At 41.5% G+C, this 26,590-nt stretch overlaps 1 protein-coding gene across 1 annotated transcript; it reads right to left on the bottom strand.

The window, feature by feature from the left end:
• Positions 1-1,306: 1,306 nt before the first annotated feature.
• LOC109213221 lies at positions 1,307-18,287 on the bottom strand. Its single transcript, XM_019376991.1, has 16 exons — positions 18,160-18,287; positions 17,777-17,840; positions 16,634-17,658; positions 15,998-16,558; positions 15,801-15,906; positions 15,409-15,756; positions 14,356-15,211; positions 13,848-14,302; positions 13,350-13,707; positions 12,722-12,846; positions 12,491-12,583; positions 2,741-2,885; positions 2,522-2,632; positions 2,356-2,438; positions 2,220-2,277; positions 1,307-1,583 (listed from the first exon to the last, which is right to left on the bottom strand). Exons 1-16 carry the CDS (start codon positions 18,285-18,287, stop codon positions 1,504-1,506), a joined length of 4,596 nt encoding a protein of 1,531 aa, XP_019232536.1. The 3' UTR covers positions 1,307-1,503.
• Between the last annotated feature and the right edge of the window lie 8,303 nt (positions 18,288-26,590).

Here is a 26,590-nt window from a genome sequence, read left to right as displayed (position 1 = left end):
CCTGGAAAAAGTTTTCTCAGCTTATATTCGTTTTTATTTCTTTTGCTCTTCCTCCCACACATAAATTACACTTTCAAGAAAAATTTATATATATATATTAAACAAAACACACTTAGATCGGGATAAAAATCTGTCGCCGGAAAAAAAAATTCGCCAAAAAAAATGGTGTTTGTGAAATTCCAACGACCCACCATTTTATGCCACTGGTGACCAAAATAAAAAGAAAGAGAATGAAATAACCAAAATAAATGAGAATAATAAGAAATAAGAAAAAAGGATAAGAAAAAGAAGAAAGAATAAAAAAAGTACTAAAAATACATGTGGGCGCGTGTTTAGCTCACCACTTGCCAAAAGTTTGGTTGTCAGCGTTAAGGGTGCAAATAATTACATTTAAAATAAGTTTAGGGGGTAATAGAATTCCCGCAAAGAAAAAGTGTGTAGTTGGGAATCCGGGTATAGGTCAGGGGGTACTTATGCATTTTCCCAAAAGAAAAGTGTTGTATACTTGTGAAGGCTATAAAAACCACGTTACACTTAAAAGTGCCGAGTTAGACGCATTTTTAGTATTAAAATGTGTCCTTACTATTTTACCAACACTAAGGTCTCGTAGTGTACTTACATGCTACCTTTATTCCACTGGCTGCAAATGGATCAAATTGATTTACAGCTCTCTCCACTGTAAAATTAGATATGCCCATTGGATTGAAGGGGTGACAACAACAACAACAAACCCAATGACTTTTTACAAGTGAGGTTTGGGGAGGATAAGAAGGACATAACCTTACCCCTGCCCTCGGCTGAAAAAAAGGATGGAAATAAGTAATGGCATAGGCCGCCTAGTGCATACCATAACATGGATTTTTTGGATAAATTAATCCGATTGATATATGTTTCGACTTATTGATCCCCAATTGCGAGTCTAAATAAGAAAAACTTAGGGATAGCAAGTTGTGGAGTAGCAGAGCAAAGCTGCGTAAAATCGCAAAATATCTACCCGTCCTGCACCGGCAAACTGCACCCGCAAATGCTCTAACCCACTCAGCCCCATTGCCATCCCTAAATTCAAACTCACTTAAACTTACTACATTCAAACTCACTTAAACTTACTACGTAGGTTAACTAAACATTGAATGATAACCTCGAAAATATGGCAAATGACTTACTATAACCAGTTAAACTATACTGCTAGGTTAAAAAAGATATTGGAAGGTGTTAGAATTTCTAAATTTGCAAATTTCTGAGATTCCTTGATTGTCACCCCAAAAACAAACACAAAAACTTATACAAAAAAGTTCCAATACCAGAATGACAATGAGAAGAAGATGGTCGCTTCAAATTAATTGTAAACGAGCAAAGGGCATTCCAAAATGTAGAAGAGAACCATTAAACACTTCTTAAATATTTTACATAATAATAGATTAACCAACCAGAAAAACCTATAGGAAAAAAACAAACAAAACATTCAAGTACATGTTGCAACAAAGACCAGAGTAAGGTACAAGTCTACAAAATCTTCCATTTGCGCTCCACAGCATTTGTGATCATGGATATGCAGTATGCAGCACTCAATGGATAATCAGAAACTGCAAGATAAATTAAAGACGAGGTTCAGCTGCAGAAAAAATACAATAATTTGCGACGATGATAATTTTCCCATAGAAACAGTATGGACCTAGTTTAGCATTTACATAGAACATGCATACATACGTCACTTCCAGAGGGTAGGTAGAAATGAAGGAGCCTAGACTATAACTCGTTACTTATATGTATAATGAGCTCTCATATTCTGAGGATGGTCAAGTAGGTTGCAGTTTAGAGCCTGTATTGCTTCAGAGTTGACATGTGACACTGAACCAACCAACTCATAGGGAGAGAACAATCTCTCACTTTACAATACATTTTGTATGGAATATACTAGAATATCACAAAATCAAAGATTATGTGACATTCCAACCATATCTACATTCTACAGCAGCCGCAGCCAATTTAATTTTCATTTGCCAAGTAATAAGTGGCTCTCAAGAAGTAATTCTACTCTCAAGGAAGATCAATAGTACCCTAGTGTCATCAATTGAGCATACAGACACAAGTAACAGATGTTCGCATTCCTCCACGTTAAACACTAGCTATGCAAATCAAGACAAAGGCAGAAAAATACACAATAGCACTCTAATTGTTATTGGACAAAAAATTACAAGAAAAGAGGAATATTAGCTTACTCGATAGATAATCTTCGACATAATCTTTATCAATTTTCCCGTGGGCCATTGCCCCAACCTGCATATGTCAAATATCCAGAAAACTATAACTTCACCCAAAAGGAAGTTGTCTATAGAAAATTACACTAGAACATACCACAAAAACAAGGTTCATGTCCTTGTTGATGCCATTAACATATTCCTGAATATCCACCAGCTTCTCAGAACTATGAGAGAAGCCTGATGCATAAGAGAAGTGGGGTATTAGTCAATTGTCAAGAACATTGCATTAGAAAAGGAACTAAAATAGATAAATAATTCACCTATCTTCCGACAGTCGATGGGTAGGTACCGCGAAACAGGGTTTTCTCTAACACGTAACAGTTTCTCTCGCTTACCGACAGCAGTTATGCTCAGCTTTTCTAGCAGCTGCACTGAATTTGAAGCAACATCAGAAAACAGCAAAATTAGACAAATCAGAGATGGTAATAAGCATGAAAAGAGATGGATGAAGAAATTTTGCTCAAGATAATTTAACTTACACATAATGCCAGCAAATCGTTTAAACGTCCTAGGGATACGAACATGAGGTTTTACTTCAAATAGGACGCCTTTCTCAGTCTTCACATACAAAGCTTTTAATCTCCCAGCTTTATTCACCCGGCTATCTAAAATTGAAAGCATTGCCTGTGAAAGGAAAGAACTTATATAAATTTTTCGGAAAAAGACAACTAGGATTTTTAACTAATTGCATTGCCTCATAAAACAATCATGAACTTTTTGCGATAATTAATAGCAAATGAAGTTTGTGAACACCAATTCCTTTCTTTCATTAGCTCTGGAACTAGAACGTATTTTGCTTACGTACTACGGACTGAAAACAGATGGAAGCAGTGACTACTGTCCCAAAAGGAGGGAGGACAGGGCAAGAAAGCACTTTCACAAAGGATGCTTGGGCATCAATTAAAATGTTTAGATCCTACAAGTCCCGAGGTGGGATCAAGAAAATACAGCTACATCCGATCTTCTTCCTGGATCTTCTTCCTGCTTTCTCCCTTCCGCTAGAAGGATCTAACAGAAAGTGGATCAGTAGAAGGTTAAAGAGGAAATAACTGCAATTCCATCTATGCTCCCAGTTACAATAAACAGTCAGAATCTGAACCAGAAAGAAGTAGAATAGAAGCAAGATCAACTGACGAACTCACCCTAAAGAACTAACACCGAGCAAAAATGGAAGGGAAATTCACAGCCAAACCAATCCATAACTGCATCTTTCTATGTAAGGTAACGGAGAGGCTTTAGAAAGAAATAAAGCTTACAGACAAGACAACATCCGACAGTTGATATTTTCAAATGTATAAATCAAACAATCAGTATAAAGAATAAGAGACTGAGTTGCACAAAAACGGGGGGTGGTGGGTTGAGAAGGCATCCGAGTTCATATTTTTTTCCCTTCCTTTTAACACTTAACAGTGGCTGAAATTTAATTGTTAAGTGTTGGTTGGGCACCTACGCGAAACACACGTTTACCCACTTATCCATGGTCCTAACTCCGTTATGCTCTCTAAACTCTTCAGTAGAATTTTCTTTTTGATCTCTTGGACACAAATACCAATTGTAGATGGACGGCATATATAAGATGCTACCCTAATTGCAAAGTAGATTATAGAATTGAATAAGTGGACTCTAGAGTGAATAAGAAAGATCTTGCCTTTTCAGCAAGTTAGACTTCGGAAAGGCTATGCATGATGCTTGGGAATATGGCATTTGTCAGAAGATGGAGAACTGGAAAAGGTTTTGCGTAACTATGCAGAGATTCCATTCTGATAAACAAAAATTGCCAGAGGAAGAAACTGGAGAGTTTTGGAAGGAAAAGAGAGATCCATAGTGCAAATGAAAATGATTTTGTTGTTTATCATTTACTTTTGGAGCACACATGATGTCCCCACTTGTATAAATGACTGGGTAAATAAAAGAAATCATCTTTGTAAAATTTGTTTTTTTTTTTAATAAGGTAAGTAAATGTCATTAAAAGGCATGAAGAAGATGCAAATATTACAAAAGAGGGAAAAATGTCAGCTACAAACGGCAAAAACTATCATAAGAGTAACGAGCTGACAAATTACAGGGCAAAGATTCACCCAACTAAAAAGGTTAACCAAACATTTAGCTTTTAGGCAGCTCCTAAAAGTTGAATACCATCATAACATATGCGGTTTCTTTCAATCCAAATACACCAAAAAATATAAGCAGGCGCCATAAGCTAGATATGCTTGATGTCTTTATCAACTCTCCTGAGACCCCATGCTTCATAGACCTCTCTGACTCTATTAGGCATAAACAAATTCAGTCCAAATATGAAAAACCAATCTTCGTAGAATTTTTTGTACACATCTCATATCCGGAAATTCTGTTTTTTTTAATATAAAAAGATATACGTAGTATTATTTATGAGATGTGTACTTATGGACTAGAAAAATAAAATCTAGAGAAAAGGTAAGAGTACGTATGGTCTAAACAGACGCGGGTGTTCTCATTCCTAATTTTATTTCTCTTTCTCGTTTAATACAAAATCATATTGTATCCTTAAGAGAAATAGAAAGTTCCATCAGAATGGATAAACTGGTGGATAAACATCAAATGGCATTCATAAAAGGGCGACAGATCATGGATGTTGCATTGATAGCTAATGAAATTGTGGACACAAGACTGAGAGCTCAGAAGACGGGAGTTCTTTGTAATCAGGATATTGAAAAAGCATTTGATCATGTCAATTGGATGTTCCTTATCAAAACTCTAAAAGAGATGGGCTTTGGCAGGAAGTGGCTAAGTGTCACGACCCCAAAATCGACCCGGTCGTGATGGCACCTATTGGGCCCTGAAAGTTATCTTAAGAATATCCGAGTCCCTGATCCTCAACTGGTGATACCCTGAACGGAGATCAATCTTGGAGAACACCCTCGCTCCCTGAGGCTAGTCAAATAAATCATCAATACGAGGCAACGGATACTTGTTCTTGATGGCAACCTTGTTCAACTGCCTGTAATCAATGCACATCCTCATAGTTCCATCCTTCTTCTTCTTCACAAATAGAACAGGCGCACCCCACGGCGACACACTAGGCCGAATGAACCCCTTATCGAGGAGTTCCTGAAGCTGCTCCTTCAACTCCTTCAACTCAACCCCTTATCGAGGAGTTCCTGAAGCTGCTTCTTCAACTCCGCCGGTACTATACGATACGGAGGAATAGAAATGGGCTGAGTGCCCGGCACCAAATCAATACCAAAATCAATATCCCTGTCGCGGGCATGCCCGACAGGTCTGCAGGAAACACATCTGGAAAGTCCCTCACTACCTGGACTGAATCAATGGTAGGAGTCTCTGCACTAACATCCCTCATGAAGGCTAAGTAAGAGAGACAACCCTTCCCAACCATCTGCTGGGCCTTCAAGAATGAAATTACCATACTGGGAACATAATCAGACGAACCTCGCCACTCTATCCGTGGCACCTCCGGCATAGCCAACGTCACTGTCTTAGCATGACAGTCCAGGATAGCACGACACAGAGATAACCAATCCATGCCAAATATCACATCAAAGTCCACCATACAAAGTAACAAAAGATCCACTTGGGTATCCAAACCCCCAATAGTCACTACACAAGACCGATACACGCGGTCCACAACAACAGTATCGCCCACCGGAGTAGATACACGAACAGATGGAACAAGGGGCTCACGGGGCGTATCAAAATAACGAGCAAAATATGATGACACATATGAAAAAGTGGAACCAGGATCAAATAATACAGAGGCATCTCTGTGGCAGACTGAGACAATACCTGTGATCACAGCATCTGAACCAATAACATCTGGCCTGGCTGGGAGGGCATAGAAACGAGCCTGACCGCCACCTGAGCTGCCTCCCCCTCTAGGGCGATCCCTAGCTGACTAACCTCCACCTCGAGCTGACTGAGCGGGTGAGGAAGTAACTGGTGCTGAAGCCGAAGGCTGACTCCTCTGTTGGGATGAACCTCCCGTGAGACGAGGACAGAACCTCTTGATATGACCCAAATCTCCACACTCAAAGCAACCTCTGTCGGCAAATGGCGGCGGAGACTGAAGGGAGCCCAGAGCACCGGGATGCCCACTAAAAGAACCAGGCATAGATGAGCCCTGAATTGATGGTGCCTGAGTCGAACTCTGAGCTGGAAGGGCACTGAGAGATGAGTGACCCTGATGTGAACTGTGAGAACCGCGTCTAGATGATCCACCACGGTGGCCCGAACGGGCTGGATGAGCATGTCTGAATGGACGGCCTCTGCCGTGCTGAAACTGACCTCCCGAAGGAACACCGCCAAAACTACCAGATCCTCGAGGCCTTTTGGCCTCCCTCTCAACTCGCTCCTGGCGGCGAACCGACTCTATCTCTCGAGCAATGTCAACCACCTCCTCAAAAGAAGCACCAGACACCCTCTCTCTGGTCACAATCCATAGCTCTGATAAGTGAGGCCATCCACGAATCTCCTGATCCTCTCCCTGTCTGTAGGAACCAACCAAACAGCATGACGGGTTAACTCAGAAAACCTCATCTCATATTGCGTCATAGTCATATCATCCTGATGCAACAACTCGAACTTCCTGCGCAGCTCATCTTTGCGGGACTGCGGCACATGCTTCTCCAGGAAGAGAGCGGAGAACTGCTGCCAGGTAAGGGGCGCTGCACCAACAGGCCTACGCCTCTCATAAGCCTCCCACCAAGTGAAGGCAGCTCCAGAAAACTGAAAGGTAGTAAATGAGACCCCATTAGTCTCCAGAATACCCGTTGTACGTAGAATCCTCTGACACTTGTCCAAGAAACCCTGGGCATCCTCGCACTCTGCTCTACTAAAAGTCGGAGGCTGAAGCCTACCAAATCTCTCCAATCGGCGCTGCTCGTCATCAGGCATAACTGGAACCACATAATCCTGAGCAGGTCAACTGGCTGGGCTGGTGGTGCCTCCGGTGTCTGAAGCCCCTGCAAAACCTGCTCGGGTGTACAAACGACGGGAGTCTGAGTGCCTCCCCCGGCCTGAGAAGTAGCTGATGTAGTAGAAACTGCAACCGCCTGAGCAAGGCTAGTGCACACAGTCAAGATCTCAGCCTAGGTTACATAGATCTCACGGGTCATGAGCAGGTTTAGTAGAGTCTCGCGGATCGGTACAGAGACGTCTATACTTATCCTCGAGAGGCTGCAGAACCTTTAGGAAAAACTTCACAATTCTTGAACTCCTGTCGTGCGAATTTGTTGATTCTGGTAACTAAACTTTTGTTATTCTATTCCCTCACAGATGGTGAGGAAACTTGCTACCAGTCAGGACGGACGACTACCAGTACCACCAGCTGGGGCCACTAGAGACCGAGGACGCGGTCGAGGCCGTGGTAGGGGCAGGGGTGTAGCCCGTACAGCAGCTAGGGCAGCACCTGCAGATCCACCAGCCACCCCAGTTCATGATCAGGCTCCAGCGGAGGATGCTCCAACAGTACCAGCTCAGGCACCGGCTGTGCCTATTGTTATTCCGGGTCTTCAGGAGACCTTAGCTCAGATCTTGACCGTGTGAACTAGCCTTGCTCAGGCGGTTGCAATTTTTACTACAACAGCTACTTCTCAGGCCGGGGGAGGCACTCAGACTCCCGCTGCTCGTATACCCGAGCAGGTTGTGCAGGGACTTCAGACACCGGAGGCACCACCAGCCCAGCCGGTTGCACCTGCTCAGGATTATGTGGTTCCAGTTATGCCTGATGACGAGCAGTGCCGATTGGAGAGATTTGGTAGGCTTCGGCCTCCGACTTTTAGTGGAGCAGAGGGCGAGGATGCCCAGGGTTTCTTGGACAAGTGTCAGAGGATTCTACATATAGCGGGTATTCTGGAGACTAGTGGGGCCTCATTTACTACCTTTCAGTTTTCTGGAGCTGCCTTCACTTGGTGGGAGGCTTATGAGAGGCGTAGGCCTGTTGGTGCAGCGCCCCTTACCTGGCAGCAGTTCTCCGCTCTCTTCCTGGAGAAGCATGTGCCGCAGTCCTGCAAAGATGAGCTGCGCAGGAAGTTCGAGCTGTTGCGTCAGGATGATATGACTATGACGCAATATGAGATGAGGTTTTCTGAGGTAACCCGTCATGCTGTTTGGTTGGTTCCTACAGACAGGGAGAGGATCAGGAGATTCGTGGATGGCCTCACTTATCAGCTACGGATTCTTATGACCAGAGAGAGGGTGTCTGGTGCTTCTTTTGAGGAGGTGGTTGACATTGCTCGAGAGATAGAGTCGGTTCATCGCCAGGAGCGAGTTGAGAGGGAGGCCAAAAGGCCTCGAGGATCTGGTAGTTTTGGCGGTGTTCCTTCGGGAGGTCAGTTTCAGCACGGCAGAGGCCGTCCATTCAGACATGCTCATCCAGCCCGTTCGGGCCACCATGGTGGATCATCTGGACGCGGTTCTCACAGTTCACATCAGGGTCACTCATCTCTCAGTGCCCTTCCAGCTCAAAGTTCGACTCAGGCACCATCAATTCAGGGCTCATCTATGCCTGGTTCTTTTAGTGGGCATCCCGGTGCTCTGGGCTCCCTTCAGTCTCCGCCGCCATTTGCCGACAGAGGTTGCTTTGAGTGTGGAGATTTGGGTCATATCAAGAGGTTCTGTCCTCGTCTCACAGGAGGTTCATCCCAACAGAGGAGTCAGCCTTCGGCTTCAGCACCAGTTACTTCCTCACCCGCTCAGTCAGCTCGAGGTGGAGGTTAGTCAGCTAGGGGTCGCCCTAGAGGGGGAGGCAGCTCAGGTGGCGGTCGGGCTCGTTTCTATGCCCTCCCAGCCAGGCCAGATGTTATTGGTTCAGATGCTGTGGTCACAGGTATTGTCTCAGTCTGCCACAGAGATGCCTCTGTATTATTTGATCCTGGTTCCACTTTTTCATATGTGTCATCATATTTTGCTCGTTATTTTGATACGCCCCGTGAGCCCCTTGTTCCATCTGTTCGTGTATCTACTCCAGTGGGCGATATTGTTGTTGTGGACCGCGTGTATCGGTGTTGTGTGGTGACTATTAGGGGGGTTGGATACCCGAGTGGATCTTCTGTTACTTTGTATGGTGGACTTTGATGTGATATTGGGCATGGATTGGTTATCTTCGTGTCGTGCTATCCTGGACTGTTATGCTAAGACAATAACGTTGGCTATGCCGGGCGTGCCACGAATAGAGTGGCGAGGTTCGTCTGGTTATGTTCCCAGTAGGGTAATTTCATTCTTGATGGCCCAGCGGATGGTTGGGAAGGGTTGTCTCTCTTACTTAGCCTTCGTGAGGGATGTTAGTGCAGAGACTCTTACCATTGATTCAGTCTCGGTAGTGAGGGACTTTCCAGATGTGTTTCCTGCAGACCTGCCGGGCATGCCCCCGGACAGGGATATTGATTTTGGTATTGATTTGGTGTCGGGCACTCAGCACATTTCTATTCCTCCATATTGTATGGCACCGGCGGAGTTGAAGGAGCAGCTTCAGGAACTCCTCGATACGGGGTTCATTCGGCCTGTATGTCGCCGTGGGGTACGCCTGTTGTATTTGTGAAGAAGAAGGATGGCACTATGAGGATGTGCATTGATTACAGGCGGTTGAACAAGGTTACCATCAAGAACAAGTATACATTGCCTCGTATTGATTATCTATTTGACCAGCTTCAGGGAGCAAGGGTGTTCTCCAAGATTGATCTCCGTTCAGGGTATCACTAGTTGAAGATCAGGGACTCGGATATTCTTAAGACAGCTTTCAGGACCCGATCGGTGCCATCACGACCGTGTCGGTTTTGGGGTCGTGACACTAAGTTGGATTCATTTCTGCATTAACATAGTTATATTTTCAGTCCTCATCAATGGATCTCCAGAAGGTTTTTTCCCCATCTCAGAGGGGGCTCAGGCAAGGAGATCCCCTATCCCCCTTCCTGTTTATTTTAGTAATGTGGGCCTCAATAGCATGTTAAAGATGGATGGTTGAGGGGATTCAGAGTTTCAAATAACAAGTGCAACATGGAAATTTCTCACATTCTATATGCAGATAATTCTTTGATATTAGGTGATGCAAACATTGACCAACTAAGGCACATCAGATTAATTCTAACAATCTTCGAGGCAATATCAGGCTTACATGTCAATTGGAGGAAGAGTATGTTATATCCGGTTAATGAAGTGGATCAACTACAAAGGCTGGCAGGCACACTAGGGTGTGAAATTAGAACCCTACCAACAACTTACCTGGGGTTAGCTTTAGGGGCAAAGAACAAATCTCAAAAGATATGGCGGGGGTGATTGAAAGAAGTGAAAATAGGCTAGCAAAATGGAAGAGTCAATACCTTTCTTTTGGGGGAAGAGTGGTCCTGGTAAATAGTGTGTTAGACTCCATCCCTACTTATGTAATGTCCTTGTTTCCTATTCCAGCTAAAGTGGAAAAGAGACTTGACATTCTAAGAAGAAAATTCATTTGGCAAGGTAACAAGGAGAACAAAACTTATCACCTGGTAAATTGGAAGATTCTCATCTCCGGCAAGAAAGTGGGTGGCATGGGTATCAAAGATTTGAGGAAGCAGAACAAAAGTCTACTTTCAAAATGGCTTTGGAGATATAACTATGAGGAAGAAGCATTATGGATGCAGGTGATCAACTACAAGTATGGCCAGTTATCCCATTGGTGCACCAAAAATGTGAAAGCTACTTTTGGAGTTAGTAATTGGAGAGCTATTAGATCTCTTTGGCCCAATTCATCACCCACTGTGGCTTCAATATTGGTGATGGCAGTAGAATTTCTTTCTGCCATGACAATTGGCTTGGGCACGGTCCTCTCAAAGATTTATTTCCCGACTTACACAACTTACTATCCAGTTCTGAAGCAACAATTGGGGAGATGTGGGGTCAGTAGGGGTGGAACTTCAATCCCATAAGGTCTCTAAATGACCGGGAAATTGACAGAGTAGCTGAGCTATTGAGGCATCTGGAGTTATTTCACGGCACAACAAATACAACAGACTCTTTGATATGGAAGGGGACTAGCAAGAAGACATTCACAGTCAAATCAGCTTACACCTTACTATCGGGAAACAATCAGGGAGACAGCAATTGACCTTGGAAACAAATTTGGAAAACCAAGGCTCTTTTCAAAGTGGTATGCTTTTCATGGTTAGTTGCTAAGCAAGCCTGTCTAACTCATGAGAACCTAATGAAAAGAGGATTTCAACTAAGCTCCAGATGCTATCTGTGCTCTAGAGATTCAGAAAGCAATAGCCTTTTGTTTCTGCACTGTAGAGTTACTTCCCGGTTGTGGCAACTTTTTCTCAACATGATTGGACTTAGGTGGACTATGCCAAAAACCACAACAGATTTACTGAGATGCTGGAATAATCAGGAGGGCAGTGTAAGGCAAAAAGACCTGGTGGAATTTGATCCTAGTGTGCATATGGTGGATAGTTTGGAAGGAAAGGAATGCCATGTGTTTTGAAGACAGAAGCAATCCTATTTAGAAGTTAAAGATGAACTGTATCTTGTTGTTTCATTTTTGGTGTAAAGAAAATTATGTGAATGATGAAGAATCAATTTTAAACATCATAGAATCCTTGTAAGAAGAACAAGGATAGGTTTTTGCTTCTTTTGGAATCTGTAAATGGTTACCAGCACAACCTTTGTGCTGGGTTTCTTTCTTTTTTTTATAATACATAACTGTTACCTTTGTCCAAAAAAAAAGTGAATGTATAATCACTTATAAGTCTAGATGATTTTTTTTTTAGAATAATCACTAGTAAATATATATATGATCAAAGAGCAATTAAAATGACTACTTGGAGATTTCATGGCCAACTACCAGATATCTCTTTCCCTATCATTATTCTTTTTTAGTAATTAGGACACTGAATAATCACAGGTTACTCAGACTCAACTTGAACTTGGATGAGAAAACATCATTTAATGTTTTGACGTCAATTAATTGAGGTCCTGAGCAAACTCACACAGAACTGAATACAAAGTTGATAGTATCTTAGCTTGCTTGTTTTAGCTTTGGCTAGACAAATTGACCAACTTAGTTCACTCATTATAAGATAAAGTCTCTACTCATGACATACTTTCACTTGCAGGATTCGATACCTCCACCAGACAAAAGTTTTGACACATCAACTTGTTGCACATGCAAAAATTGTCTCAAATGACACACTTAAAATCTGAAGTCTACAGGAACATCATAGTGTTCATACTATAGGCAACAAGATAGGCAAAAGTCAACTAACCTGATGAGCAATATCAGGTCGATAATCAGAAGGGTTTCGATTATTCTTCTTAAGAAAGTTGGAATGTTCATCTGAGTTGAGAAGTTGGTAAGTCTGCATCAACAAGAGGAAGATATCATTACAGACTATGTATAACTTCTACTTCCTTTATATTTATACACAAATAAAGCTTCTTGTAAAGCAGACTGTGTAATCAAAAGCAAAATTGAACAAACAAAAGACAGACCTTACCTTTCCAATTTTAGCAATTTCCAGAGAAGCTCTTTCGATGATGAAAATAACACCAGGTTTGGTGCTTTGATCAGTTGAAACAACCGGAATACCAGCCAGTAAATCTACAACTCGTTCAACTGCCTCTGTGATAAGACTCGATCCAAATTTCAGAAGAAATAGCAATTGAGCTCACCTAAAGGACAAATAAGGAAGAATTGTCCTTGAACAGTTGCTCGAAGTAGAACTCTAATGGAGTTCTGATAACAGAGAGAGATGAGAAAGAAGAGAGAGTTTTCTTATTCCAATCTTCTGATGATTACAATTTCGGGGAAAAACAAACTATATAGGAAGAGGTGGGAAAGTTAGTTATAACTAACTTCCGGAACTCAAAATTTCCAACACTTCTCTGCACGTGCAGGTCACGTGAGTTCTAACTGAAAGCCTAACGACTTAACAACTGGGACAACTGAAACTAACAGCTATTACACTTGAGTTCATTAGGATCGTATCAAATTACCCCCCTCTACAGAATATCCTTGTCCTCAAGGATCAAACAAAGGAAATCTCCTCCTAAGGTCATGGTATTCTTCCCAGGTGCTGTCCTCTGGTGCAACATTAAACCATTTGACCAAGACTTGAGTTGTACCCTTCCCATGCTTATGTATCAAACGCCTGTCAAGTATGGCTTCAGGTTCTAGTAGGACATGACCCTCTTCAGAGAGTACCACAGGTAACGTGACTGAAGCAGGGTTAGATCTAATCTTCTTTTTCAGCTGTGAAATGTGGAATGTAGGATGGATCTTTGTGCCCACAGGAAGGTCCAAAGTATATGCTACAGCTCCTACTTTAGCAATAACCTTGAAGGGTCCAAAATATTTGGAGGAAAGTTTCTGAAAACCATGCTGCTTAAGAGAATGTTGTCTGTAGGGTTGTAGCTTGACATACACCAAATCTCCTACAGCATATGATCTGTCAGTCCTTCTTTTATCAGCTTGGACTTCATTCTATTCTGAGCTCTTTCAAGTTAAAACTTCAATAGTCTGAGAGTGGTTTCTCTGGCTTGAAGACTTCTATCAACCATGTCCAATTGGGAATCAAAGCTCATATAAGGGAGCAAGGGAGGAGGTTTCTGACCATAAACTACCTCATAAGGTGTCATATTAGTGCTGGAATGATAAGTGGTGTTGTACCACCACTCTGCTAAAGGCAACCACTGTGGCCATGCTTTTGGTTTCTCAAATGCCATACATCGAAGGTAGCTTTCCACACATCTATTGACGACTTCTGTTTGGCCATCTGTTTGAGGGTGGTAAGCTGTTGAGGTCAATAGTGAAACTTTCTGCAATCTGAATAATTCCTTCCAGAATTTGCTGGTGAAGACAGCATCTCTATCGGAGACAATAGACTTGGGCATTCCATGAAGTCTGAATACTTGATCCATAAACACTTGAGCTACCTCCAAGGTAGTGTAGGGATGTTTGAGAGCTATGAAACAGACAGCCTTACTCAAACGATCCACTACTACAAAAGTCACCTCCTTCCCAGCAGCCTTAGGAAGACCCTCAATGAAATCCATTGAAATATCTTGCCACACCTTATCTGGAATAGGTAGAGGTCGAAGTAGTACAAGGTATCATTCTTGCATATCTGACAAACATCACAACTTCTTACATGAGTATAAACATCCTGCTTCAATTTCTTCCAATAAAAGTCCTGTTTGATCCTCTTCAAGGTGGCAGTAATACTAGAATGACCACCAATAGGACTATAATGGTAAAATGACAGAAGCTTAGCTCTGACTGCATTATCAGCACCAACCATCAGCTTGTTCTTTCTGCTCAATATCCCATTTTGGAATTTGTAATAAGGTTTGGTGGCTTGCCCCTCCTGTATAGACTTGATAAGTTGTTGAAGTGCAGAATCTTTGCTCCATGAAGCTTTGACTAACTCCAAAATATCAAAATTGACATTAGAGATGCTGTAGAGTTGAATGGCTTCTCCCTTCCTAGACAATGCATCAGCTACAATGTTCTCCTTCCTTTTTTTGTAAGCTATGGAATAATCATAGCCAAGTAACTTGACTAGCCACTTTTGTTGACTAGGGGTAGTAATTATCTGCTGCAACAAGTACTTAAGGTTATGGTGATCAGTTTTGATGATGAATGGTCTTCCTAGTAAGTAGGGCCTCCACTTTTGTACAGCAGAAACCAAGGCCAATAGTTCCCTTTCATACACTGATAGGGCTCTATTATTGTCTGATAATCCTCTGCTAACGAAAGCAATAGGTCTGCTCTCTTGAGCTAAAACAACTCCAATTCCTCCACCAGAAGCATCAGTCTCTACTGTGAATTGCTTTGAGAAGTCTGGGAGGGCTAAGACAGGTGCTGAAGTGGTGGCTTTCTTTAGTTCTTCAAAGGCATTTGTTGCTGCAGGATTCCATTGGAAATTACCCTTTTTGAGTAGGTCAGTTAAGGGCCTTGCAATGATACCATATCCCTGATGAATCTCCTGTAATAACCTGTCAATCCTAAGAAACCCCTTAGGCTTTTAATGGAAATAGGTAGTGGCCAATCTAGCACCCCTTGTATCTTCTGATTATCCATGGCTACTCCTTGCTCAGAAATGATATGGCCCAAGTAGTCAATCTGTGTGACTCCAAAGGCACATTTACTTTGTTTTATGAACAAAGTGTGAGACTTAAGCACCTTAAAAGCCTCTTCCAAATGCAGCAAATGGTCATTCCAGCTATGGCTATATATTAGGATGTCATCAAAAAAGACTAGGATGAACTTCCTAAGGAAGTTGTGAAAAATCTGATTCATTAGGCTTTGAAAAGTAGAGGGAGCATTTGTTAAACCAAAGGGCATGACCATGAATTCATAATGGCCATGGTGGTTTCTAAAAGCAGTTTTGGGAATATCTGGTTCAAACATTCTTATTTGGTGGTATCCTGATCTTAAATCCAGCTTAGAAAAATACTTAGCACCATACAATTCATCCAGCAGCTCCACAATCACAGGGATTAGGAACTTACTGTGCAGCTGTTCAATTCCCTGTAATCCACACACAAACACCATGAACCATCCTTCTTTTTTACCATCACAATAGGGGATGAATATGGGCTAGTGCTATGTCTGATAACTCCAGAGGTTAACATCTCATTCACCATCTTCTCAATTTCATTTTTCTGAATATTAGGGTACCTGTAAGGCCTAATATTGATAGGGGAAGTACCTTCCTTCAGAGTGATTTTGTGATCATGCAATCTAGAAGGAGGAAGTTGTGTTGGAGTACTTCTGTAATATGGCCTGCACCTCCCAGTTCATATTAGGTTCCTTTGGTAAGTTCTCCATTGATAACAGGCTGATCTCCACCTCATTCTGTTGAGACTTAAAGAAGAGTCCCACAGAAATCATGCACAGTTCAGCAGGTTTGGCCAACAACTTATCCATGCTAGCCTGTTGAATCATTTTTGTTGCTGGAGGTTGCACTCCCCTTAAGGACACCTTATACCCCATAATACTGAATTCCATCCTAAGTTTTCTGAAATTCCATATAATGTCTCCCAATGTAATCAACCATTGGACTCCTAACACCATACTACAGCCTCCAATTGGTAGCACTAACATGTCAGAATCAAAAGAGACACCCTGCATCTTCCATATTAATTTTTTGCATATATAGTTGCTCTGCACCTTTTTTCCATCAGCAACAGATACATCAAAAGGGGCTATGGCTGTCAATATACACCCTAATTTCTTGGCAGTTTTAAGGTCCAAGAAATTGTGAGTGCTCCCAGTGTCAATCAGAACTTGCACAGCCTTGCCTTTGACTGATACAGTCACTCTCATGGTCCTAAAATCATGGAGTCCATTCATGGCATGAACTGATACATGGGGTAGAATGGATCCCTCAGCATCAGTCTCTCACCCTTGGCCAATCATTGACAGTAGTTCTACAGGATCAAGAACCACATCTTGTTCCAACTCCACTTCTTCTACTCCCTCATCTACTTCCATAGAAAACAACTGTCTCCTATTCTTACATATGTGGCCAAAACTATACTTCTCATCACAGTTATAACACAGCCCTTGACTCCTCCTCTCCTCCATTTCAGCTGGGGTTAACCTTTTAGCATTTTTGTAGGCAGGTTTTGTAGATGAGGTATGAGTGTGTGAAGGTTTACTGTAAGGTTGGCTAAATCTGGAAGTCATTGAGGTGGTTGGTTGTGAAGGTTGAGGCTTAACAGAAGAGAATTTTGGAATGGGTTTAGTAGAATAGGGTGGGATAGAAGTGTTCATGAAGACTTGTTTTTGGACTATTAAAGTTTGTTCCTGAATTTTGGCTAAACTAATAGCCTTAGCTAATGATCTAGGTGCTAGCATTTTAACAGGTAGGCCAATTTCAGGTTTCAATCCCCTCACAAAACAACTAACAACATACTCCTCAGACAACTCCACTCTAGTAAGCAATTCATCAAACAGATCAATGTAATCTTGTACTGAACTTACCTGTCTCAAGTCTTTGAAATCTCCCATGGGATCGTCAAACAATTCAGATCCAAATCTGGCATACAAATAAGCTACATACTCTCCCCATCGTGGCCAGTCTCTAGTGATCCTGTGCTTCATGTACGATTGATGCCATTGTAGTGCCCTGCCTTCCAACTTGCACGAGACAGCTCGCACTTTAGAATCCTCAGGTATTTCCTCATAAGCAAAGATCTGTTCACATTTGTACAACCAATCCTTCAACCCTACCCCATCGAAAATAGGAATTTTAGTGTGGTACTCTCGATTAGGATGATGATGACCTCTAGGGCGATGGCCTCCCATATCTGGCCTTTCATTCTCCACGGGTTCCTCATGGCTTTGAACTCCAGTTGCAGTTAAATTCCCCACGATCAACTTCTTAATTTCATCCATAGCCTGAGCCACTCGATTGTCCATTGATTTCTATTGTTCGGATACAGAAGATGTGACTGCTTCGATATAGCCCTTGAGGCTATCGACTTCCTTCCTCAACTCATGCATTCGAGTGTTGTGATCGCCCATTATCACAAATACAAGGAACGAGAGCTCTGATACCAATGATAAGATTCGATCCAAATTTCAGAAGAAATAGCAATTGAGCTGACCTAAAGGACAAATAAGGAAAAATTGTCCTTGAACAGTTGCTCGAAGTAGAACTCTAATGGAGTTCTGATAACAGAGAGAGATGAGAAAGAAGAGAGGGTTTTCTTATTCCAATCTTCAGATGATTACAATTTCGGGGAAAAACAAACTATATAGGAAGAGGTGGGAAAGTTTGTTATAACTAACTTCCGGAACTCAAAATTTCCAGCACTTCTCTGCACGTGCAGGTCACGTGAGTTCTAACTGAAAGCCTAACGACTTAACGACTGGGACAACTGAAACTAACAGCTATTACACTTGAGTTCATTAGGATCATATCACTCTGTGTCTGCTTCTGTTCTCGCTCTTTTTCCTGACTCCTCTTCCAAAGTCTCCTCTATTTCTTCCTTATCATAATTCTCTCCTTTCTTTTTCCTCTTTTCCCCTTTTACTTTGTACGCTCGCACCATTTCAACTTCTTGTCACACCTTCAACGAACTGCAAGGGCGACTCTAAGGTAAGTAAGGCAGGTGAATTGCCCTTTCCCTGTTTATGTCGAGCCCCCCTTTCCTTGTTTATGTCGAGCCCGAACCAAAATGTGGTAATTTTGGACCCAAAAAACAAAAATATTTGAAAAAAAAAACGTAGTGATATATAGCTTTCTTTTTAAAAGAAAAAAGATGTTATACCTTAATGCCGATTGGCAAGTTAAGCATAGTGTCTTTTAAAAGACGATATATTTGAATTTAAAAAAGTGAAAACTATAGCGTCTTTTGTTAAGACGCTATATATATAGCTTCTTATCAAAATACACTATATATATAATATAGATCATCTTTTTCCTTCCCAAAACAGAATCATCGAACCCCCCCCCCCCCCCCACCCATTTAAAAATCAAAACGGTCCCCCCTCCATTTTTATCAAAAAAAACTTGAGTGGAGCCCCCCCGTCCCACAAAAAGTAAAGATTCTCGGTCCCACGTGCTAGCTAAGGCGTTATCTCGGACATTGTTGCTTGTTTCGGCTCAAAAACACAAAATCTTCGAATTTCTAAAAACCTTAAATCGAGGTATTCCGACTTAGTTTTTGTTAAAACTTGTATAAAAAATGCATATTAGTTGTTTTTTATGAGTTCTATGTTGTTTTGTGATTATTTTGCGATTTAACTAATTTGTTATTTTTTATCCGGACTATAGTATTAGTGTGCTAAAAAAATTGTAAAATAGAGAAATTGTTATTAGTTGTTAAAAAAATGTTAAGTAGTTACTTTTTACTATGGTATAGTATTTTCGTGATTGTTTTGTGATTAAATTGATTTGTTATTTTTATCCGGTTTAGATTATTTATTTGCTAAAAGATTAGTAAACTAGATAAATTGTTAGTTTAGTTCCTTGTGGTGGTATTAGTGGCCTAATGTAGTGCTCGTATTTGTAATGTAGTGATATTTTAGCGTAGTAAAACGTAGTGCCCTTTAGCGTCGTATCCTTGTAGTTATAGAAATTAATCATTTAAGTATCTCTTATTCTCAAAAATAAGTCAAAAAGCTGATAGTTCAAACACAAACTATCTCTAATTATAGTCAACAAACGTAAGAACATAAAAATTCAGGATACATTGGTGCTACTGGGCCTCAAATATTGTGTCCGGAACCAAAATATGAATATTTAATAATTAAATCTTGTATAGTTATGAAAACTAATTATTTAATTTTAGTATAGTAAAAAATAAGTCAGTAACAAACAAACAAACATATAAAATAATAAAACTAACATATTAAATAATAAAATTAACATAATAAACTAACATATAAAATAACAAACCTGTTGAGTAAAAAATCAGAAATTTTTTCTCATCATGAACATAAGAATTCAGGACACATTGGTGCTATTGGGCCTCAAATATTATGTCCGGAACCAAAAATGTGAATATTTAATAATTAAATCATATATAGTTACGAAAATTAATTATTTAATTTATTATAGTAAAAAATAGGTGAATAACTAACAAACATATAAAATAATAAAACTAACATATAAAATATAAATTATAATATTGAAAATGTATCAACCTAATTAACAATATAGTAAAAATATCGAATAAAATTTAATATTCAAAGTATTGCAATATTTTTAAGCAATGGAAAAGAAAAATAATGTAATTAATTCTTTTCAATTTACAGTAGTCGTCATGGAGGTTCCGCCTTTGCATCCCGGACCTGCCTCCCTCGAGCTACTATTGCTACGTGTCGAGCATAGGTCTTCCTACATACGAGAGGGGCAGTTATTGGCCCAGATTTTACGTTCTAGGAGAGTAGACGATATGCGGGACTTTATTAAGACCCTCCAGCTCCATCCCCGTACAGTCAGACGCCTGCAGGATACAGGTTTTTATAGGATCATTAAGATCGGCCGACTGCAGCTGGATTGGTCGTTGATCACGGCTTTGATAAAGCAGTGACGACCAGAGACGCACACATTTCATTTGCCCATTGGCGAGGCCACGATTACGCTGTAGGACGTGGAGGTTCTGTATGGGCTGCCAGTTGATGGACTTCCTATTGCTTTGCCGCATGCCATGAGAGTTTATACGGGAGATCAATACCTGGAGACGTTGGAGCGGCTCACTGATTTCCAGCCAGAGGATGAGGGTGCATTGGTTGGGGCTAGTTGTCTTGCGTTGACGCCCGTCCGGCTGCATTTGGAGGCCATGCATGCTGATTACTCATGATACACTGGATCTTCATATTAACCGGTACCCGAGGTTGCTGCTGCTGCTTATGTTTGGAGGTGCATTGTTCCCCAACACTTTGGGAAACCTAGTCAGCTTGAGATTTCTTCATCATCTTGAGCGGCTAGATGATTTACATCGGTACAGCTGGGGTGCTGCTGTGCTTGGTTACTTGTACAGGCAACATGCATGGGCACCCAGCGAGATGTTGCAGGATTTATGCCGCTGCTGCAGGTGAAAACATAGTCAAATACTCTCTTCATTATAGCATACATCATAAAAATATACCTTAAAATTTATGCCCAAATTATATATTAGGTTTGGGCCTGGGAGCGGTTCCTACAGTTTCAGCCACCTCTACCACCCAAAGCTTAGGATGCACCACCTCCACCGTTTCTCCCTTTAGCTAGGAGGTGAGTTGATAGGCGGGGATACGGACGCGAGTACGAGGCTCAACATAATCTCCTCTATTGGAGGGATTTATTAGATTAGCTGGAGGCTGCACAGGTAATTCTATACTTAAGTTTTATTGCCCTAGATTTATATATGTTGCGTATACTCACGGTTCTTGTTTTTATGTAATAGTTCATTTGGAGGCCATACAACGACGAGCTAATAGCTAGTTTGCTCGATTATTGCTCGACCGGGCGACTTATCTGGAGCTCTTCCGTCCCGTTGACGTGTCTCGATATTGTCGAGCATCATGCCACCGAGCGAGTCCTTTGCCAGTTTGGTCGACCGCAGCATGTACCTCCAGCGCCCGCTTGTCTTAGGACACATTACTAGCGGGATGATCGTTCGAGGGTTGACCAGGCATATGAGGCATGGCTAGAGTTGCAGATCCAGACTTGGGACCAGCGGCATGACCTGATTCCGCCACCCCCTCCAGCCCATCTTATGGATGGTGAGCATGCGTATATCGGTTGGTATCACAGCATTACCCGACTTTTCGTCGGTAATCTCGTTCATCGCGCTGGCGGTCGGTTCATTCCATACACCGGGAGGCATGAGGCGTTGGTATGTTTTTTGATATACTTAGTTATAAATTTAACCTTACCGCTTCGTGATTAATATTTTACATGTTGTGCAGGTTATTGGCCTACATCAGTTCCACCAGTTGGGACTGCAGATACAGTAGCATACCGACGAGGGAGCGGTCGGTTTGCACGACTATGGCCGGTAGGTTACGAATTTGGCTGCCCGGACATTGCAGTGAGCCCGGGATGATGAGCGCTTAGGTAACGAGGTTGATTATATGGCACCAGAGCAGTACCATCGTGGGCCACTAGTGCAGCCTGAACGTGGTCGACGTGGCAGGGGTGTCCCACGAGGTAAGGGGGTCCCACGAGATTGTGGGGGTCAGCGAGGAGGTGGTCCCCAACACGGGAACGTTTAGGAACCTGTTGAGGATGTTGGAGTTGATCAGCCGGGTGACCACCCTGATCCTAGTGATATCCCGTCATTTAGCCTCGGGCTTACTCCAGAGACTTCACAGGTGATCCCGTCAGCTCCATTGTTGATCGCGGGGACGGCCCTTACCTCACATGACTGGGATGCGTATTTTCCTAACCCTCCAGAGGCATCGACGGTTGTTGATGCTCGTCCGGTACGAGATGTAGATAGTGGGCGCCGACTGAGTTATGGCTCATCATCGAGGGATGCTGAGGATCTTTCACAGGATTTGGTTAGTTTGTATTACTATTATTTATATTTGTGTTTATCTCATTGATTAGTCATAAATATCTAAGACATTTTAATTTTTTTTAGCTAATACGTACATTACTAATATATATTTCAGATACTAAAATATCGCATTATTCTGTAGGTTACTACTGGACCGAGGGCCACTTCTACCGAGCCTGCCAACCTTACTGACGATCATGATGCAGAGCACCTCCGATAAAGAGGCGACGTGATGAGGATGATCCTGATAGTGTAGCTGCGCGGGATGGGATGCGCCTCAGGCCAGCACTTTAAAGCATAAAGGTTGTGGGACACATTGATTTTTTTTTATTTTATGTACATTTGACAATCAGTAAATAATAGCAACTTTATCTATGGTTTAGCATTATATGCGCATTATGTTTTTATTTCTCGGTTTCTTTGTTATTTTAATAGTAAAATTGGGCAAAACAAACATAACAACCTAACATAATTTGAATTCGATACAACTAATGAAAATACATGACACGGAAAACATAAAGATAAAATACCACACTCAATACATACATGTGTTTGTTTAGTCACTACCGCCCATTATTCTCTGCTCCAACTACTTAAAATTCTCTTTCATTTTTTTTTCTTCTTCCGCCTCTTTTAGTTTCTCCTGCAGTGCTGTAATTTCTTGTTGCATTTCAGAGATCTGGAGTTGGTATTCAGCGTTCATATTCCAACATACTGCAAAATTGATTTGTAGTATTCCTGGTTAATGGGTTCACCATACCATTCCTCAAACATACAATGATTTCCGTCATTTCCTCCAAACCTGCATAGACACATCCAGTATCTGCGCCCAACATTACCGTCGGACCAACATACCTTCATAATCGCACGTTTACCACAATAGCACATTGGTTGGTCATTACGTCCAAACATTTGTTAATGCAAGAAAAATGATAAATTTATGGAAAGTTTTGCTATTTGTTTTGGTTAAGCGCGGATAATAACTTAAATGCGCTGGTCATTTATAGGTAAGAAAAAAATACATAACGTGGTATTTAACCGCGCTATGCTTCACGTAATGATTCTTTACGGTACAATAATGCTTTCCAGAAGACATCTTTTCCGGAACGGCAACTTTATCAGGTTGACAAGACAATACACATAAGGCGGTATGTAACCGCACTGTGCTTCGCATGCTAATGATTTTTTACCGTACAATAATGCTTTTCTAGAAGACATCTTTTTCAGAACGGCAGCTTTATCAGGTTGACAAGACAATACACATAACGTGGTATGTAACCGCGCTATGCTCTACGTGCTAATGATTCTTTACGGTACAATAATGTTTTTCTAGAAGACAACTTTTCTAGAACGGAAACTTTTTCAGGTGGACAAGACAATACACGTAATGTGGTATGTAACCTCGCTATGCTTCGCATGGTAATAATTATTTCGGGTATAAGAAAGTGTAAACTGAACCAAGTCATATGTATTTTAAAGACCTTTTGAATAAACATTACAACATCCATTAAAAAAATGCCACTACGTGTATTAACGTTAAATATCAAAAAGATTGTTTTTTTTAAATGGATTTATGTTAGATTGTTGTACTAAAGTATTAATGTTAAATATCAAAAAGATTTAATAGCAATGGAAATATAATTTTTGTTTCATACATTCTGCAAGATAAACAAGTACATACACTTATTACAACCACATTACGAAAATAAAACACTACGTGTATCCTTGATAGTTGGGCACATTAGATGAACTTCCACCAGGAGCTGGATTACCACCGCCACCCAGGGTCGTGTCCTGTTTGCGAGCATATGCCACATTTACGCGCATAAACGGTATCACCAACATCCATTTGGTTCGGTATACGCGTTCTTTTTTGCACTTGTAACTCACGCAAATACTCCTTGTTACACACCATTTTAAATGGTTTCGAAGGCCAATAATGCTCAGCACCCATTGGCTGCAACTGCCCATTATATGTGTTTAAGTATGCAGCAACACTATATTGTTTATCAACATACCAGGTTGCCGCGAAACCTGTATGTTCAAAACACTTCACGGCATGTGAGCACGGAATGTGGTAGATGGACCATTTCCCACAAGAACACAACCTCCTGGCATCATTTACGGTGTGTGTAATATCCCCTCTCTCCCCCCTAATCGCAGCCAACTCCGCACTACTAATAAGTAGCAAGAGAGGGTCGCAATAGCTTTTACCCGATTTTGGGTCAGGATCGAATCCACAGAGAGCTAGGATTGGAATCGAGTATCTATCTAGTTTAGGGTTGCGTATGTGCTCCTAATTGGTCTTCTAGTCATTTTTGGATTTTCTTTATCATTCTATTTTTATCAAACTACTAATTGAAAATGCAACTAGATTAGGCTAAGAGATAAATATTGCAAGTTGTATCTAATGGTTTAAAAGGCACTAGGGTAGTGACATCCGCTAGGAGCGCAAATGACGGGTACTTGAAACTAAGGCATAATTGACATGATTTGGGAGTATGAAATAACCGCTGCACTACTTTACCCACTCTACACCTCTCGGTGGTTTGAGTGATTTTGCCCGAATTGGCTTTCTCAAGACCAATTGGGTATGCCAATTTGCACAAGCAACTTAGGATTCAATTCGGGTATTACTCTCTGGAGGTTTAACCCTTTAATTGGGGCTATCAATCTCTTGAGTACGCCCCAATTCATTGTTGGACCAATTTCGAAGACTTAGGCTCTCTTTCTCAAGAAAAGCTCAAGTCAACTCAACACAAACTAGTGTTTGCAACCACTAATTAAAAAATTAACCATGAAATTGGCCCAAATAACAAACACCCATAGTCAATTTAACCTTAAATTACAAGACCCATCAATTGTCCACACTAGGGTTGAACCACAACCCTAGCTATGGGGTCTAGCTACTCATATTAGAAGAAGAAAAGCAAGAAATAGATAAAGAGAAAGACATATCAATTAATTACTAATGTAAATACAAAGTTTCAACGATTAAAACTAAGAGTGCCCAAAATGGCTAAGAAAAGTCTTCTCACGAGCGCAGCTACTGTCTCACAACGTCAGATACCCTAAAAATGGAAAAAGAATCTATTTATACTAAGCTGGAAAAACTGGATAAAATTGCCCCTGCGGGGTCAGTGCGGACCGCACAAAATGGTGTTCTTGAACTTGAAATTTCGACTCTCTGAACCCAGGCTCCGTGGACCGCACAGAATGGACTGTGGCCGCGGAGGCTTTCAATGCGGTCCACGCAGAATGGACTGCGGACCGCACAAGCTTCATCTTCTGAATTTGGCATCTCTCTGAACTTTGGTTCTGCGGACCGCACAGAATGGTCGTGCGGCCGCGGTGCCTTAGTGCGGACAACACAAAACCTTCTACGTCCGCATTGCCTTGATGCCTGAAAATCTAACTCTCTGAATCTCGCCAGTGCGGTCTGCACAAAGTGTAATGCGGCCGCACTAGGCCTGTTTCTCCTGAGTTTTGTCTTGTCTTTGGTACTTGTGCAGGTTTCACTCCTTTTGAGTCGATCTTTTACATCTTGTCATTTTGTTGATCAAACCTGCAATCAAGCACAACTTATGAGCCTTTTGGGACTATTTTGTATAAATTTATAATCAAAGCATAAGCACAAAGGGGTATAAAATGCGTCAAAATCCCTAGTTGTCAACTCCCCCAAACTTAAGCTTTTGCTTGTCCTCAAGCAAACAAGATAAGACCCACCCCTTAAGGGACAATCCAAGAAATTTTCAGCTTTCCTAAAGCAACCTCAACTAGCATCAATTGGGACTAACAATTGCCCTCGACACACATGAGTCATTAACAACATTTAACCTTCGACAAACCATGGATCAAGTGCGACACAAGAGCATCAAGAGTTGACTCAACACATCAAAGAACTCTTTCAATTACTTTGGTCATTGTGGAACCCAAACTCACACATCCTCAACTCTCCCTAAGCAAACCTCACCTTTAGAATATTGGCACACAAAACGAGGTTATTGGAAATTCACTCATCTCTCTCAAGGAAAGGTCACAAGTCCGGCTCTAAGTACCATATGCTTGCCCCTTATGTAAGTATCCACTAATGTAAGCTTCATTCGACTCGAGATCATATAGGGCTTTTGTGGAGTCATTGTGAAGGCTTTTGGTCCAGGGTAGGTCATGTTTTTGTTCAAGTGGGTTCCATCTTCCCTTAAGCACTTCTTTTAATTCATTTGGCACAATTCACTTGACTCTTTGAGTCATTTCACTTCTTTCTAAGGGGTTAGAGAGACACCATGTCACTCTTTCTTGTGCTTTTCACACCTTTTTCTCCTTTTTTCAACTTTTCCACGTCCTTTCATTCATTGCTTTTCTTA

The sequence above is a fragment of the Nicotiana attenuata genome, unplaced genomic scaffold, assembly GCF_001879085.1.
Source record: "Nicotiana attenuata strain UT unplaced genomic scaffold, NIATTr2, whole genome shotgun sequence".
Classification (NCBI taxonomy): Eukaryota; Viridiplantae; Streptophyta; class Magnoliopsida; order Solanales; family Solanaceae; genus Nicotiana; species Nicotiana attenuata.
This window is presented reverse-complemented; position numbering and strand designations above follow the sequence as displayed.